General features: G+C 41.3%; 1 protein-coding gene across 2 annotated transcripts in view; it reads left to right on the top strand.

Annotated features, from left to right (window-relative positions):
• The window catches only part of tex10 (testis expressed 10), a 60,099-nt gene that overhangs the window by 9,735 nt on the left and 38,006 nt on the right, over positions 1-12,358 (top strand). For both annotated transcript variants that reach the window (XM_008112963.3, XM_016994463.2), the window contains exons 4-9: positions 4,574-4,820; positions 5,861-5,973; positions 6,333-6,571; positions 6,929-7,064; positions 8,245-8,420; positions 11,251-11,428. In XM_008112963.3, the coding sequence (XP_008111170.1) occupies positions 4,574-4,820; positions 5,861-5,973; positions 6,333-6,571; positions 6,929-7,064; positions 8,245-8,420; positions 11,251-11,428 (1,089 nt within the window). The remainder of the gene's footprint in view (positions 1-4,573; positions 4,821-5,860; positions 5,974-6,332; positions 6,572-6,928; positions 7,065-8,244; positions 8,421-11,250; positions 11,429-12,358) is intronic.

The following is a 12,358-nucleotide window of genomic DNA, read 5'->3' as shown; positions in this document are numbered from 1 at the left end:
AGACCTTCCTTTCGACACTCAGGGCCTTTTCAACTCTGGTACTGATGACAAACTGAAGTCCAATCATGACTTCAAGATCCTCGCAACAAAGTGCGGGACCGATCAACCTCAGGCTCAGCGGACCCGATGGTTCCTGCAACGGTACCGTCGCTACCCTCAGCCTTTTCGTCACCAACCGTTTCGACGCTCGTCGAGCTCGAGTCACCACAGTCATCAGCAACAACCTCGCCGCCAGCACCAGGTCCCGAAAGGTCGGGGCAAGGGTGCTGCAGCTATGCCACAACCCCAACGACAGGCCTGACGCCCACTCTCTTGGGGACTTTTCTACCTTCACTACTACTGCCACTGCCATGCCTTTCCTAGGCTCCGACCAGAACCTTCCTCTCTGCTCTTTCCTCGATCGCCTAGCTCCTTTCTACCGCGAATGGGAGTCTATCACCTCAGATGCCTGGGTTCTCCGCATTGTCAGAGACGGCTATGCCTTGGAATTCGAAACTTTGCCCCCCACGGGTCACATCCTTCACACCGACCCTTCACCGGAAATATGCTCCGAGGTCGACTCCCTTCTGGCGAAGGGCGCAATCCAGCCTTCTCCTTCCAAGCAGGACACTCGAGGTTTCTTCTCGAGATACTTTACGGTTCCCAAAAGGGGCGGAGGTCTTCGGCCCATCCTCGACCTGCGAGCCTTAAACCTCTTCATTCTGCCTTCAAAATTTCGAATGGTCTCGGTGGCCTCCATTCTCCCGATGCTCCAACACGGAGACTACTTTGCCTCTATAGATTTACGCGATGCGTATTTCCACGTCTCGATACATCGATCTCACAGGCGCTTCCTCTCCTTCAAGCTCCTGGGACAGTCTTACCAGTTCACAGTTCTCCCTTTCGGCTTCGTCACGGCCCCAAGGGTCTTTACGAAGGTGGTCGCCGTGGTGTCAGCGCACCTAAGAAAACAGGGCATAATGGTCTTTCCTTATTTGGACGATTGGATGATTGTCGCGTCCGACCCCACATCCCTTCAAAACCACGTCTCTCAAGCTCTTTCTCTTCTACAACGGCTGGGCCTTCAGTTGAATGTCGCAAAGTCCCAACTCCTCCCGGCTACAGAAATCCGCTTCATTGGAGCTCTCTTCAACTCCATCGCGGAAACCGCCTCCCTACCGAAGGACAGGTTCCTAGCCCTTCAACAACACCTTTCTCTCCTCCTCCGCAACCGCAGGATCCGAGCCCATTCTGTCCAGGTCCTTCTGGGTCACATGGCCTCCACGGTCATGGTTACTCCTTTCGCCAGACTACGTCTCAGACCTCTTCAAAGATGGTTTATAGACTCTTTCAAACCCCATCGGCATCCGAGCTCAATGTTTCTCACGGTACCGAATCAGGTTCGCCTCTCCCTTCATTGGTGGCAGGACCCAGCGAACGTTTGTGTGGGACTTCCCTTCCATCCCTCCCTTCCGTCAGTCACCATCACGACCGACGCCTCCAATTTTGCGTGGGGAGCCCACATGTCAAACCTCACTGTCAGGGACCTTTGGTCCATCCAGGAGAAGTCTCACCACATAAACTTTCTAGAACTGTTATCAATCTTCAAAGCTCTCCGGGCGTTTGCTCGCTTTCTTCCCCACAAGACTGTTCTGATCCAAACGGACAACGTAGTAGCTATGTACTACATCAACAAACAAGGGGGTACGGGCTCGAGGAAACTGATGGCTCTCTCGATGGACATTTGGCTATGGTGCATAGCGAGACACATAACCCTGTCGGCGGTTCACCTTCTGGGGGCTCAAAACACGCTAGCAGACTCTCTAAGCAGAATAACGACCTCCCCCCACGAGTGGTGTCTCGATCCCGAAATCCTGAAATCCGTCTTCGATGATTGGGGCTGGCCAGCCCTGGACCTTTTTGCCTCCCCCTCGAACGCTCAACTTCCTCGCTTCGGAGCGAGACTACCTCCAAACTCGACTCCGGGCTGTCTCGGAGACGCGTTTCTCCTCGACTGGACTCTCGAGCCCGTCTATCTTTTTCCTCCCTTCCCTCTCATCTCGAGGGTAATAGAGAGACTCTATCTAACGCCGACATCGGCCATCCTGATCGCCCCTGCATGGCCACGCCAGCCGTGGTACCCAACTCTACTCCGGATGTGTGCGGATCCTCCCCGCACTCTCCCAACTCTCCCTCATCTACTATCTTCACAGAGGGGACAGATCCTCCACCCCGACGTCCTGTCCCTACACCTAACTGCCTGGAGGATACTTCCTTAAATTCTCTCCACCCAGACCTGCAGGCGATCCTTCGTGCTGCCCATAAGCCGGCCACGTCAAAGGCCTATGCTTACAAGCTTGCAAAATTCCAAACCTTCCTTCGGGACCGACACGTCGATCCCTCCTCTACTTCGATCCCGCTGGTCCTGGACTTCCTACTTTCTCTTGCGGATCGTCAACTCTCTCTGGCCTCGATAAAATCCTATCTCGCTGCTCTCTCCTGGCATTTCCAACGTCAGGGACAAACCTCTCTCTTTTCTAACAACCTCATTAAGACCTTTCTTCGAGGTTACAACAACCTGCACCCTCTAGTTCAACCTCCGACTCCCGGATGGAGCCTCGAACTCGTCCTTTCTCAACTAGCTTCAGCTCCCTTTGAACCTATGGCCTCCGCTGACCTTCACCTTCTCTCTTGGAAGACTGCCTTCCTAATCGCTATCACCTCTGTGCGCAGGCCTTCGGAACTGGCTGCTCTTCGGGTGGACGAACCCTACCTCCGTTTCCACCACGACAGGGCTGTTCTTCGCCCGGACATCACCTTCCTACCTAAGGTGGTCTCTGCTTTTCACCTTAACCAGGACATAATACTCCCTGCTTTCTTTCCTAATCCTTCTTCTTCTTTGGAGCGGAGACTTCATCTCCTGGATGTCAGGAGAGCCCTCCTTTTCTACAAGGACAGGACTAAGGACATACGTAAGTCACCTAGACTGTTTGTGGCTTATGCTACCCATAAGCTTATGCTACCCTTCTGAAAGACTCTCACACTGGATTGCTCAGACTATCGAACTTGCTTACCAGCTGGCTAAACGCCAACCCCCCTCTTCGATCCGCCCTAGATCAACGAGGGGCCTTTCCACTTCTACTGCTTTCCTGAGGGGTGTCCCTCTCGACTCCATCTGTCGAGCGGCTATCTGGTCCACTCCATCCACCTTTGTTTCACACTACAGGATGGACTCAAAGAACCTCAGGGACTCGGCCTTTGCCAGGTCTATCCTTTCCTCCTGCCTTTCCTAACGTTACTTGCCTTACTCAAAACCAGTTTTTTTGCTGTCCTTTCTTACAAGTTCACCGATGTCATTCAGCCTTTATTTTACACGATATGTTCATGGGTTCATTAACGTAGTGCTTGTGTACTATACTTACCCACTGCACTGAAATGTATTTCATAAATACCTCTACCTCTGTTTCAGGGAATCGGTCTATACTTACCTCTGTAATTCTTACAGACTATTGCTCACATACAATGTTGTGATTGTGTTCTGGATCCTAATAACTAGGATTGGTTTTTGCACTATATGCTGTTGCATCGTTTTCTTTGACTATTGCACTTGCTTTTGCACCTTGTGCTCAATAAATGTGTTGTTTGGACACTAAACTTGTTATCGGGTTTGCTATCCCACCTACCTACACCTCAGCTTGCTAGTCTCCATTAGTGTGCATTCACAGAGTACACGAAGAAAAAGGACAGGTTGCTTACCTGTAACCGTGTTTCTTCGAGTGTACTCTGTGAATTCACACAATCCCGCCCTTCCTTCCCCACATGCAAACCTCTCCCTTTCTCGCTGCCTTTGCGGCGTAGGAACTGGAGAGCGAGCGCGGAGGGCGCCCTTTATACCCTCTGGGGAGAGGGGCGGGGTTACCGCCAAATTTCAAACTTTAGCTTGGAAGAGTATCCGTTGGAGCCTGCGCAGGCGCAGCCTTCTCCATTAGTGTGAATTCACAGAGTACACTCGAAGAAACACGGTTACAGGTAAGCAACCTGTCCTTCTTCCCTATAGTCAGACCTAAAGCCATATTGAAATGGATCTAGATATTGCTACTTTATAACAAACTTTGTTGGAAAGCATCAAAGCATGATAAGCAGAATATGAAAGAGAAATATATGCAGGTTCTTGCATATGTTCTACTCCAAATTGTCAATATTTTTACAGAAAGATTTAATATTTATCACAAAAATATTTAACATACTTAAGCAACCTGATTCTCTATATATTTGAGAATACCTCCTGTTGTGGTCATCAGGTTGTATTATGAGAAGCCCATTCACTCTACACAATTATGATGCTATTGCCCCACTTTAACTGCCATGGAGTTTGTAGTTTGGCAAAGTACATCAAACTGAGCAGTCTAAATGCTGCTCCCTAAACTGTCAGTCTTAGGATTCCATAAGATGGAGCCATGGCAATTAAAATGGAGTAAGTGCTATAGTGGCCAATGCACATACGATTGTAAATTTCCTTAAATACATTTGACATAGTCTGTACAGTACTTGGTTAACAAAATATAACAACCAAATCCTCGATCTCTGCTTTCAGGTCTTTGATGACTATGACAGGCAATATTGAAAATGGCCTGTCATCCACTGACAACTTAAAAAGATTTATTCAGGTAATAATTCCCCTGCTTATTGATTGTTGGATTGAAGCATCTCCTCCACAACTTACACCTCCCATTCTTGGAAATCTACGGGAACCAGGATTTCAGCAGCTTATGGAACAAGTCGTTCATATCATACACTTGTTGTGGAAACTTGCAAAACAAATTGAAAATACACATGAAATGGTAAGGAGATGAAAGCATTATGGGCATGATTCAAGTGATTACTTTTTCTTGTATTTAAATAAGATGGAAATTAAGGTTTCGGTAGAGATTCAGATTGTTTTGTCTTACTGTGTATTTAGAAGATGTGTGTCCAGTTCTTGATATATGGAATTGCAAAGTTTGGAGATTTTTCTGATTTTTCTACCTTTGAAAAGCTTTAAAAAGCATATTAATAAAATGTGTCCCATCTATTAAAAATCATTACACTTAAATGTCTTTTTTAAAAATAAAGTTCATTCATATAAACTACTTATTTGATGGTATCTTTAAAATAGATTTGTCTAATGACTAGCAAAACTTTAACAAGCTTTCTTTCAAAATGTACTGTTTTATAGAAGAAGTTTTTTGTTATTGAAACACTTGCATGGCTTTCTCAAAATGCAGCATTTCCTTGAAACTTAAGATCTAGAAACTGAAATTTCCCGTGTATATAAATGTATAACCAAATTTTCAGAAATTAATTTAATTTCTTTGAAAATAGCCAGGTCACCTCACCAGGCGGCTAAAGATTATTCAAAGCACGTGTGGGTCTAATAAATTCACTTAAATCTTGAATTCTGGATAGCAAAGGGAAGGGTTGACACCCTTGTGGTGTTTGTTTTGCTGTCTGTGTCTCTGTTCAGAAGATTTCACCTCACTTTCTGTCCCTATGATAATTGGATTTTGAAAAATGTGGCTTGTTATGGAAGCAAAGATTGGTGAATAAAGTTTCAGTGGAAACATCTTTTCCCCATGACAACTCTTTCGGGAGTGAATTTCCTTTCCTAGGGGTAGATTTCTTTCACTTACTGTTTTCTCACTTCCATTTGTAACTATGAGACGTTTATAAGTCAGATACTTGTAACTCGGGGACTGCTTATACTTGGAACAATTAATGAAAAAGACCCTGGAATAATTCATGAAAAGAGTCCTTCTCTGAAAGTTCTGTCATTCAAAAAAATTGTTATTGTCTACAGATGTTACCTTGATGTATTTGACTCTTTGTGGTGTTCTTCCAATAGGAAGCTTGGCTTCGAACGAATTACCTGACTGATTTCCAACTTCATTTCATGTCTCACTTTCCTTATTCTTTCCAAGAAACAATCAAACACAGAAAGAGAGAGACTTTGAAAAGGTATGTGTGTGATTGTTAGAAAGTCCAGGAGAGTACAGTTGCTTTCTTTGGAAGTAATAGTACACTGTGTTCCAGATTCGTAAATCTGCTGTATTTCTTTGCATAATAATCACAATTACATATTAGCACACAAACACCAATTTTGGAGAAGATTCATTCATGTTCAGTGGAATATATGGTGGTTCCATCTTATTTAGAAGGCAAATTATTGAGGGATCAAGTGGAGCAAATACATCTGTGTGTGTGTGTGTGTGAGTGTGAGTGTGAGTGTTTGAGTGTCATGGCTACAGTTTATTCACCCTGACTTACAGAGGAAGATATTAAGTAATGCTAAAGGGTTACATTTGCTTTGTTTTTAGCTCCAAGTTGCATAGCATATCTTCAAACAATATTGACAATCTTTTGTTGAATTTAACCATATGTGAAATCATGGTTTCACTGGCAACTGCTTCAACACTTCAAATGGATTCTACTTGGGTTGATATGATTAAGAAGTTTGTGATAGAGACTCTTCAAGATGGCTCTAAGTTAAGCAGTAAGCAGTTGATCAAATTACTTAGAGTGGCTTGGAGACTTTTACAGATACACATAAACAAAGGTAAGATCTACTGAATATAAGGAGATATTGTATTGTATTTGTTGCATTTACTGGACTTTTTTTTCTGTTCCTGAATATAGAGAATCTAGATCTTAAGCAGCTTAGTATATTAAACTTGATTAGGTACAGAAATAGTTTTGCCTCAACAATACCTCCAAAGCACATTTAGGAATGTATCAGTTTAGGTATGCATTGCTATATCAAAATATGTCAACGTGAAAGTGCAACCTCATCTCTTTCACATTCTGTCTTATGGTCAAAGACAATAAATGTGCAAGTGCAGTACAACATACATGAAGCATAGTCTTGTTGGTTTTGTATAACCTCAATGGAGATTTTAATTTTTCTTCCCTTTAGTATCATCAGAAACTTTAATGAAAGCAGTATATACACTTTACCAGCAACGAAACCTTCTGTTTCCAGTACGTGCATTGCTTTTGAATTTTTTTAACAGAGCTTATCAAAATGAAGAGTTGAATCTTCATACAAATAGGTATGAACTTCATACTTCACAAGGCTAAATTTTAACTGTTTAAAGATTTCAAGAAATTATTTCCGGAAGCTGTTCATGGTTTATGTTTGGCACATATAGAGAGCTTTTGCTCTAAAATCAGGGTTTTGAATATAAGTGGGTATAAAATGTGGGATGATGAATAGTATAAAAATAAGTACAGTAGAGTCACTTATCCAAGCTAAATGGGCTGGCAGAACCTTGGATAAGCAAATATCTTGGATAATAAGGAGGGATTAAGGAAAAGCCTATGAAACATAAAATTAAGCACCAAAACATCATGTTATACAACAAATTTGACAGAAAAAGTAGTTCAATACGCAGTAATGTTATGTTGTAATTACTGTATTTACAAATTAAGCACCAAAATATGATATATTGAAAAAATTGACTACAAAAATGCGTTGGATAATCCAGAACCTTGGATAAGCAAGTCTTGGATAAGTGAGACTCTACTGTGTATTGGAATACTTGAAAGAATGCCTGAGCAAAAGGAGCAGACCCATTGACACCAATAGTGTATTGCATTTGAAGAAGGAAGTGGAAAGCGAGGGAAACTAAACGTGCCTTTTTTTTGCACCAAACGTATCTATTCTTCTTTAATAAATAGACTTACTTTCTTCACTGAATTTCATATGGCTTCTACTTTTCAATAAAATTCTATTTTATTTATATGCTCTTTTGAGATGCTACATATTTAATTAGGGACAAATGAAAAGTTACGATTTGTAAATGACTTTTTACACATTTTTGGCAATCCGTAAAAGTAGTAATGTTTTGTTGGAGATTTTATTATCATGCTAGGTGCCCCTTGTAGTATATTTTGTGGTGACTGACTGCTGCACTACACTTACCTATTCCAAAATAACTGTGTAACACTGTTGCCAGGGCTATTAGAACGATGAAAGACAGCCACCTAAAAGATTTGTTGCCATAGCTGAAGGGAATGGAAAGCGATATATCCCCTTGAAACCTTTCATCACCCCCAATCACTGTAATGACTGCAAAATTGGCCACATGAAAGAGAGTGGTGCATTTTTTGGTGGGTGGGTGGAGGTAGTTTCTTAACGTTTGAATAAGAATGTCAATTATTTCAAATAGCATTCATGCAGATAGATAATTAGTTTTACTCTATATTTTTCATTTTTGCTTTGTACTTTAGAAGCAGGAGCAAAGTATTAACTCGTTGGCTGGCTGGTCTACCTCAACAGCTTGTTCTGCTTGGCTTAAGAAACCCTGAGCTTTCAGATCAGTTGATTGTTACTATTTATTCTGCTGCTTCTCGGGCAAACAATGAAATCCTCCAGAGTTTACAAGCTGCAGCTCCTCGGATTTATGGTAAATTTCTTTTATGGAAATTTATATTAAAAACAGGAAATTAATATTCTTTGTTTCCCTTTTGTTTTGCCTGGAATGCTGATACATGCTATCAAGAGCAGCTGAACAAGCCATAGCTTGGCTTCAAACTACAGCAGTGGTTCTCAACCTGTGGGTCCCCAGGTGTTTTGGCCTACAAATCCCAGACATCGCAGCCAGTTTACCTGCTGTTACGATTTCTGGGAGTTGAAGGCCGAAACATCTGGGGACCCACAGGTCAAGAACCATTGTATTGGCTTTCTGTCCTTGGCTTTTTATAGTGTATTCTGAGAAACCAAAGAAATAAAGCTTAAGCAAAGCATAGGCTGTTTCTCTGACTTTGGAGAAGATAAATTATCTACACTGCTGTGTATAGATAGCACAGTAAAAGAAACATGCATAAATGGTCTGTAGCTTGTTCAGGTTAGGCAATGAACACACCAGTACCTGGCCTTGTTTTCTTTCATTCCAGCTGTATATGAATTGTTGCAGTGTGGGTTTTTTCTACCCTGTTTGTGGGGTCTGAGAAATCAGCAAAGCATAATCCTGAATTTTCTAGGAATAGCTGAAAGATTTTGCTGAGAAGCTGTTACCCAATTCTCTGTATGCAGTTTCAGAGTGTTCTTTATACTGCTGCTCCATTGAGTTCTTCCTGGCTGCTTTAACTTTAGCATCAAGAACACAAAGATTTTTAAGAGTGGGAGCTGATAGAACATTGGAAATACCTCCGTCCACCCACAGTGTTCTCCTTTAGTTGTGTTTCATTTTTTTTGCACTGTATTCTGCACAAATAATGGAATTAGCTTCTCTTGAGCAGGCCTTGTTTTTGAAACTGTTTCACTTATTGTAGTGCCCCACCCCCATAACAAACTGTCACTTATGGATTATGTGCCCCTAGAAGGAGTGGTGTATTAGACAAGTATACCAAACATGCCTCAATGAACAAAGCCTCTGAGAAAGAAGCTTGTTTTTTTCATTCTTGTGCTCTGTCTAACTAGGGTTTTTTAAACATCAGCATGGGGAAGATGGTGAAGAAGGACTTGAGGAAACACAAGCATTGTTGGTCTGCAGAAAACAATATTCTAAAGCTTGAAAGAGCAGGGTTCTGTTCTAGCTGGTCCAACTGAAGCCATATGTGTCTCGGTACAATGGAAGATAAACATGAAGAGTCTTTGAAATTCCATACTGAGTATATGTGAAGAGCAAGAAGAGCGAAAACGGGAGAGCAGATAACTGCACCAGATACCCTGTTTCCCCGAAAATAAGACATCCCCTGAAAATAAGACCTAGTAGAGGTTTTGCTGAATTGCTAAATATAAGGCCTCCCCGAAAGTAAGACTTGGCCAAGTTTTTGTTTGGAAGCATGCCTGCCAAACAGAACATCAGAGCATGCAGGATTGGTAAATGTACATACCATAGAGTGTGTACAGTACATGGAAATAATGGTAGTAACAAGAAATTCTTGATAGGATTCACAGTTTGTCTGGTTATGCTGGTTTGTGATGATAACTACTGTACAGTATATAATAAATTTTAATTTTTTTGTTCAACAATAAATGTGAATTCTTCTTCATGGAAAAATAAGACATGCCCTGAAAATAAGACCTAGTGCATCTTTGAGAGCAAAAATTAATATAAGGCACTGTCTTATTTTCGGGGAAACATGGTACCTCCTCCTAGCTTATTTTAAACATATGTAGGTTTGGCCACCTTCTTGGATTCAAAGAAAGATTTTGGAAGTTTGCCTTGGTCTCTTAATTCTTTTCTCAAATAGCTTGTCCAGTTTAGGTGATATCGTTCCATTCCAGTCCCCATCAGCATCATATTTTCAAAGGAGAAATCATTTATTTGTGTTAACAGTTTTTGATAGAATTCTGATTTTGCTCCATTAGGGGCATAGATACCATCTATTGGAATTTTACCCCCTGAAGCTGTATCTCAGTCCCTACGTATTGTCTATTGTCTTGATTTTTTTGCCACTTATTTCTTATTCACAAAAAGTACAACGCCTGTCATTTTGTTGTCAAAGGCTTTCATGGCTGGAATCACTGGGTTGTTGTGAGTTTTTCGGGCTATATGGCCATGTTCCAGAAGCATTCGCTCCTGACGTTTCTCCACATCTATGGCAAGCATCAGAGGTTGTGAAGTATATTGGAAAACTAAGCAGGGGAGGTTTATATATCTGGAAGGTCCAGGATGTGAAAAAAACCTCTTGTTTGTTGTAGGCCAGTGTGAATATTGTAATTAATCAGATTGATTGACATTTAATGGCTGCTTCCTGCCTGGGGGAATCCTTTGTTCAGAGGTGTTAGCTGGCCCTGATTGATTCATGTCTGGGATTCCTCTGTTTTCAGAGTGTTGTTCTTTATTTACTGTTCTGATTTTATAGTTTTTTTAATACTGGTAGCCAGATTTTGTTTATTTTCATGGTTTTCTCCTTTGTTGAAATTGTCCACATGCTTGTGGATTTCAGTGACTTCTCTGTGTTGCCTGACATGATAGTTATTAGAGTGGTCCAGCATTTCTGTGTTCTCAAATAATATACTGTGTCCAGGTTAGTTCATTAAGTGCATTGCTATGGCTGACTTTAGTCTGCAGTGCCACTCGTAACAACTATCATGTCAGCTGACACAGAGAAGCCATTGAAATCCACTCGAAGAGCTCTATTTACAAATAACTGGTTTGACTTTTACAGTATTTTAAAGGGGGAATGTACATAATTGTGTCAGATGAAAGGATTCTTGGTTTCTAGGATTCTTTGTGTCTTTTTCTGATACTTTTAGTTGACTTCGGCTTTCTTGACCTTTTCTAGATCCACTAGATGGTGCTGTGGCTCTTTTGCCAGAAGAACCACAGAAACGTTTAGTCCAGCTGGTTCACTTTTTGCCTCACTTACCAGGCGATTTGCTTTCTTCTCTCTGTCGCTGCTGCATTATGGGAAAGCTGTCCATAAAATTATCTACAACCCTCATTTGGATACTGCATATGAGGTAAGCAGCTTGTCCTGTCTTTGTGTTTCCTAACTATTTTTTTACTAATGGCTGTGCTAACTTCATTAAGAGTATATGTTTAAGAAGACGGGCTTCACTGCATTGTGGTTTTTTAAAAAATCACCTGGAAGAGCAACTTGAAGGGCGTGTGATTAATTATTAGTAAGGGATGGTTTAGAATCTAAGGAGGAGGGGGAAAATATAAGAATGGGGAATTGGGTGGTAAAATCCCGGGAAGGTAGACAAAAAGGAGAACAGAAAGGAGAAACTAGAAATGAGCCAAAAGGGAAAGGCAGTTCAATGGGGGCATACACAGCTGCTGATAAAATCTAGAAAAATGGGCATCTCGTATATAAATAATTGAAAAACAATTGGATAGAGGAAGAAACAAAGTAGCAGAAGATCTCAGTGGTTTTGTGTTTTTCTTTTTCTAATGTAGAAACGGTTTACACCAGTGGTCATTTTTCTCTAGTAAAAAGATTCATATCCTATAATTGTGTGAGTTTGCATGTGTATATAAAATATTATATACAGTGTGATAGGAGACTATACAATCCATGTATGTCTCTAGCAGTATAGGCACATATAACAAAATGTAAAGATAAATTTCCAGTAAAACTGCAAGAAATATGTATGTATTTATTTGTTTTCTTGTAGATTTAATGGAAATCTGTGTTTAAATTTTGTTATATACATATATTTTACTTATTTTATGACTGTTGATTTGTTATTTATTGATTTTGTGAGTCAGATCCTATATTCCCTTCTGTTTTTTTCTGGATAGAATTGGGGATTTTTCCTTCCTTTTTGAAGCCACTAGAAGAGGAGAAGCTATTCATTTTGGCAGACTGCCCTCTAACCAATTCCTCCTCCCTTCCTCCCTCTCTTGTAGAGGTCTGAACAAGTTAAGGGATATTTCCTAAAGCACTA

This window comes from Anolis carolinensis, chromosome 6 (assembly GCF_035594765.1).
Source record: "Anolis carolinensis isolate JA03-04 chromosome 6, rAnoCar3.1.pri, whole genome shotgun sequence".
NCBI classification, from domain to species: Eukaryota; Metazoa; Chordata; class Lepidosauria; order Squamata; family Dactyloidae; genus Anolis; species Anolis carolinensis.
This window is presented reverse-complemented; position numbering and strand designations above follow the sequence as displayed.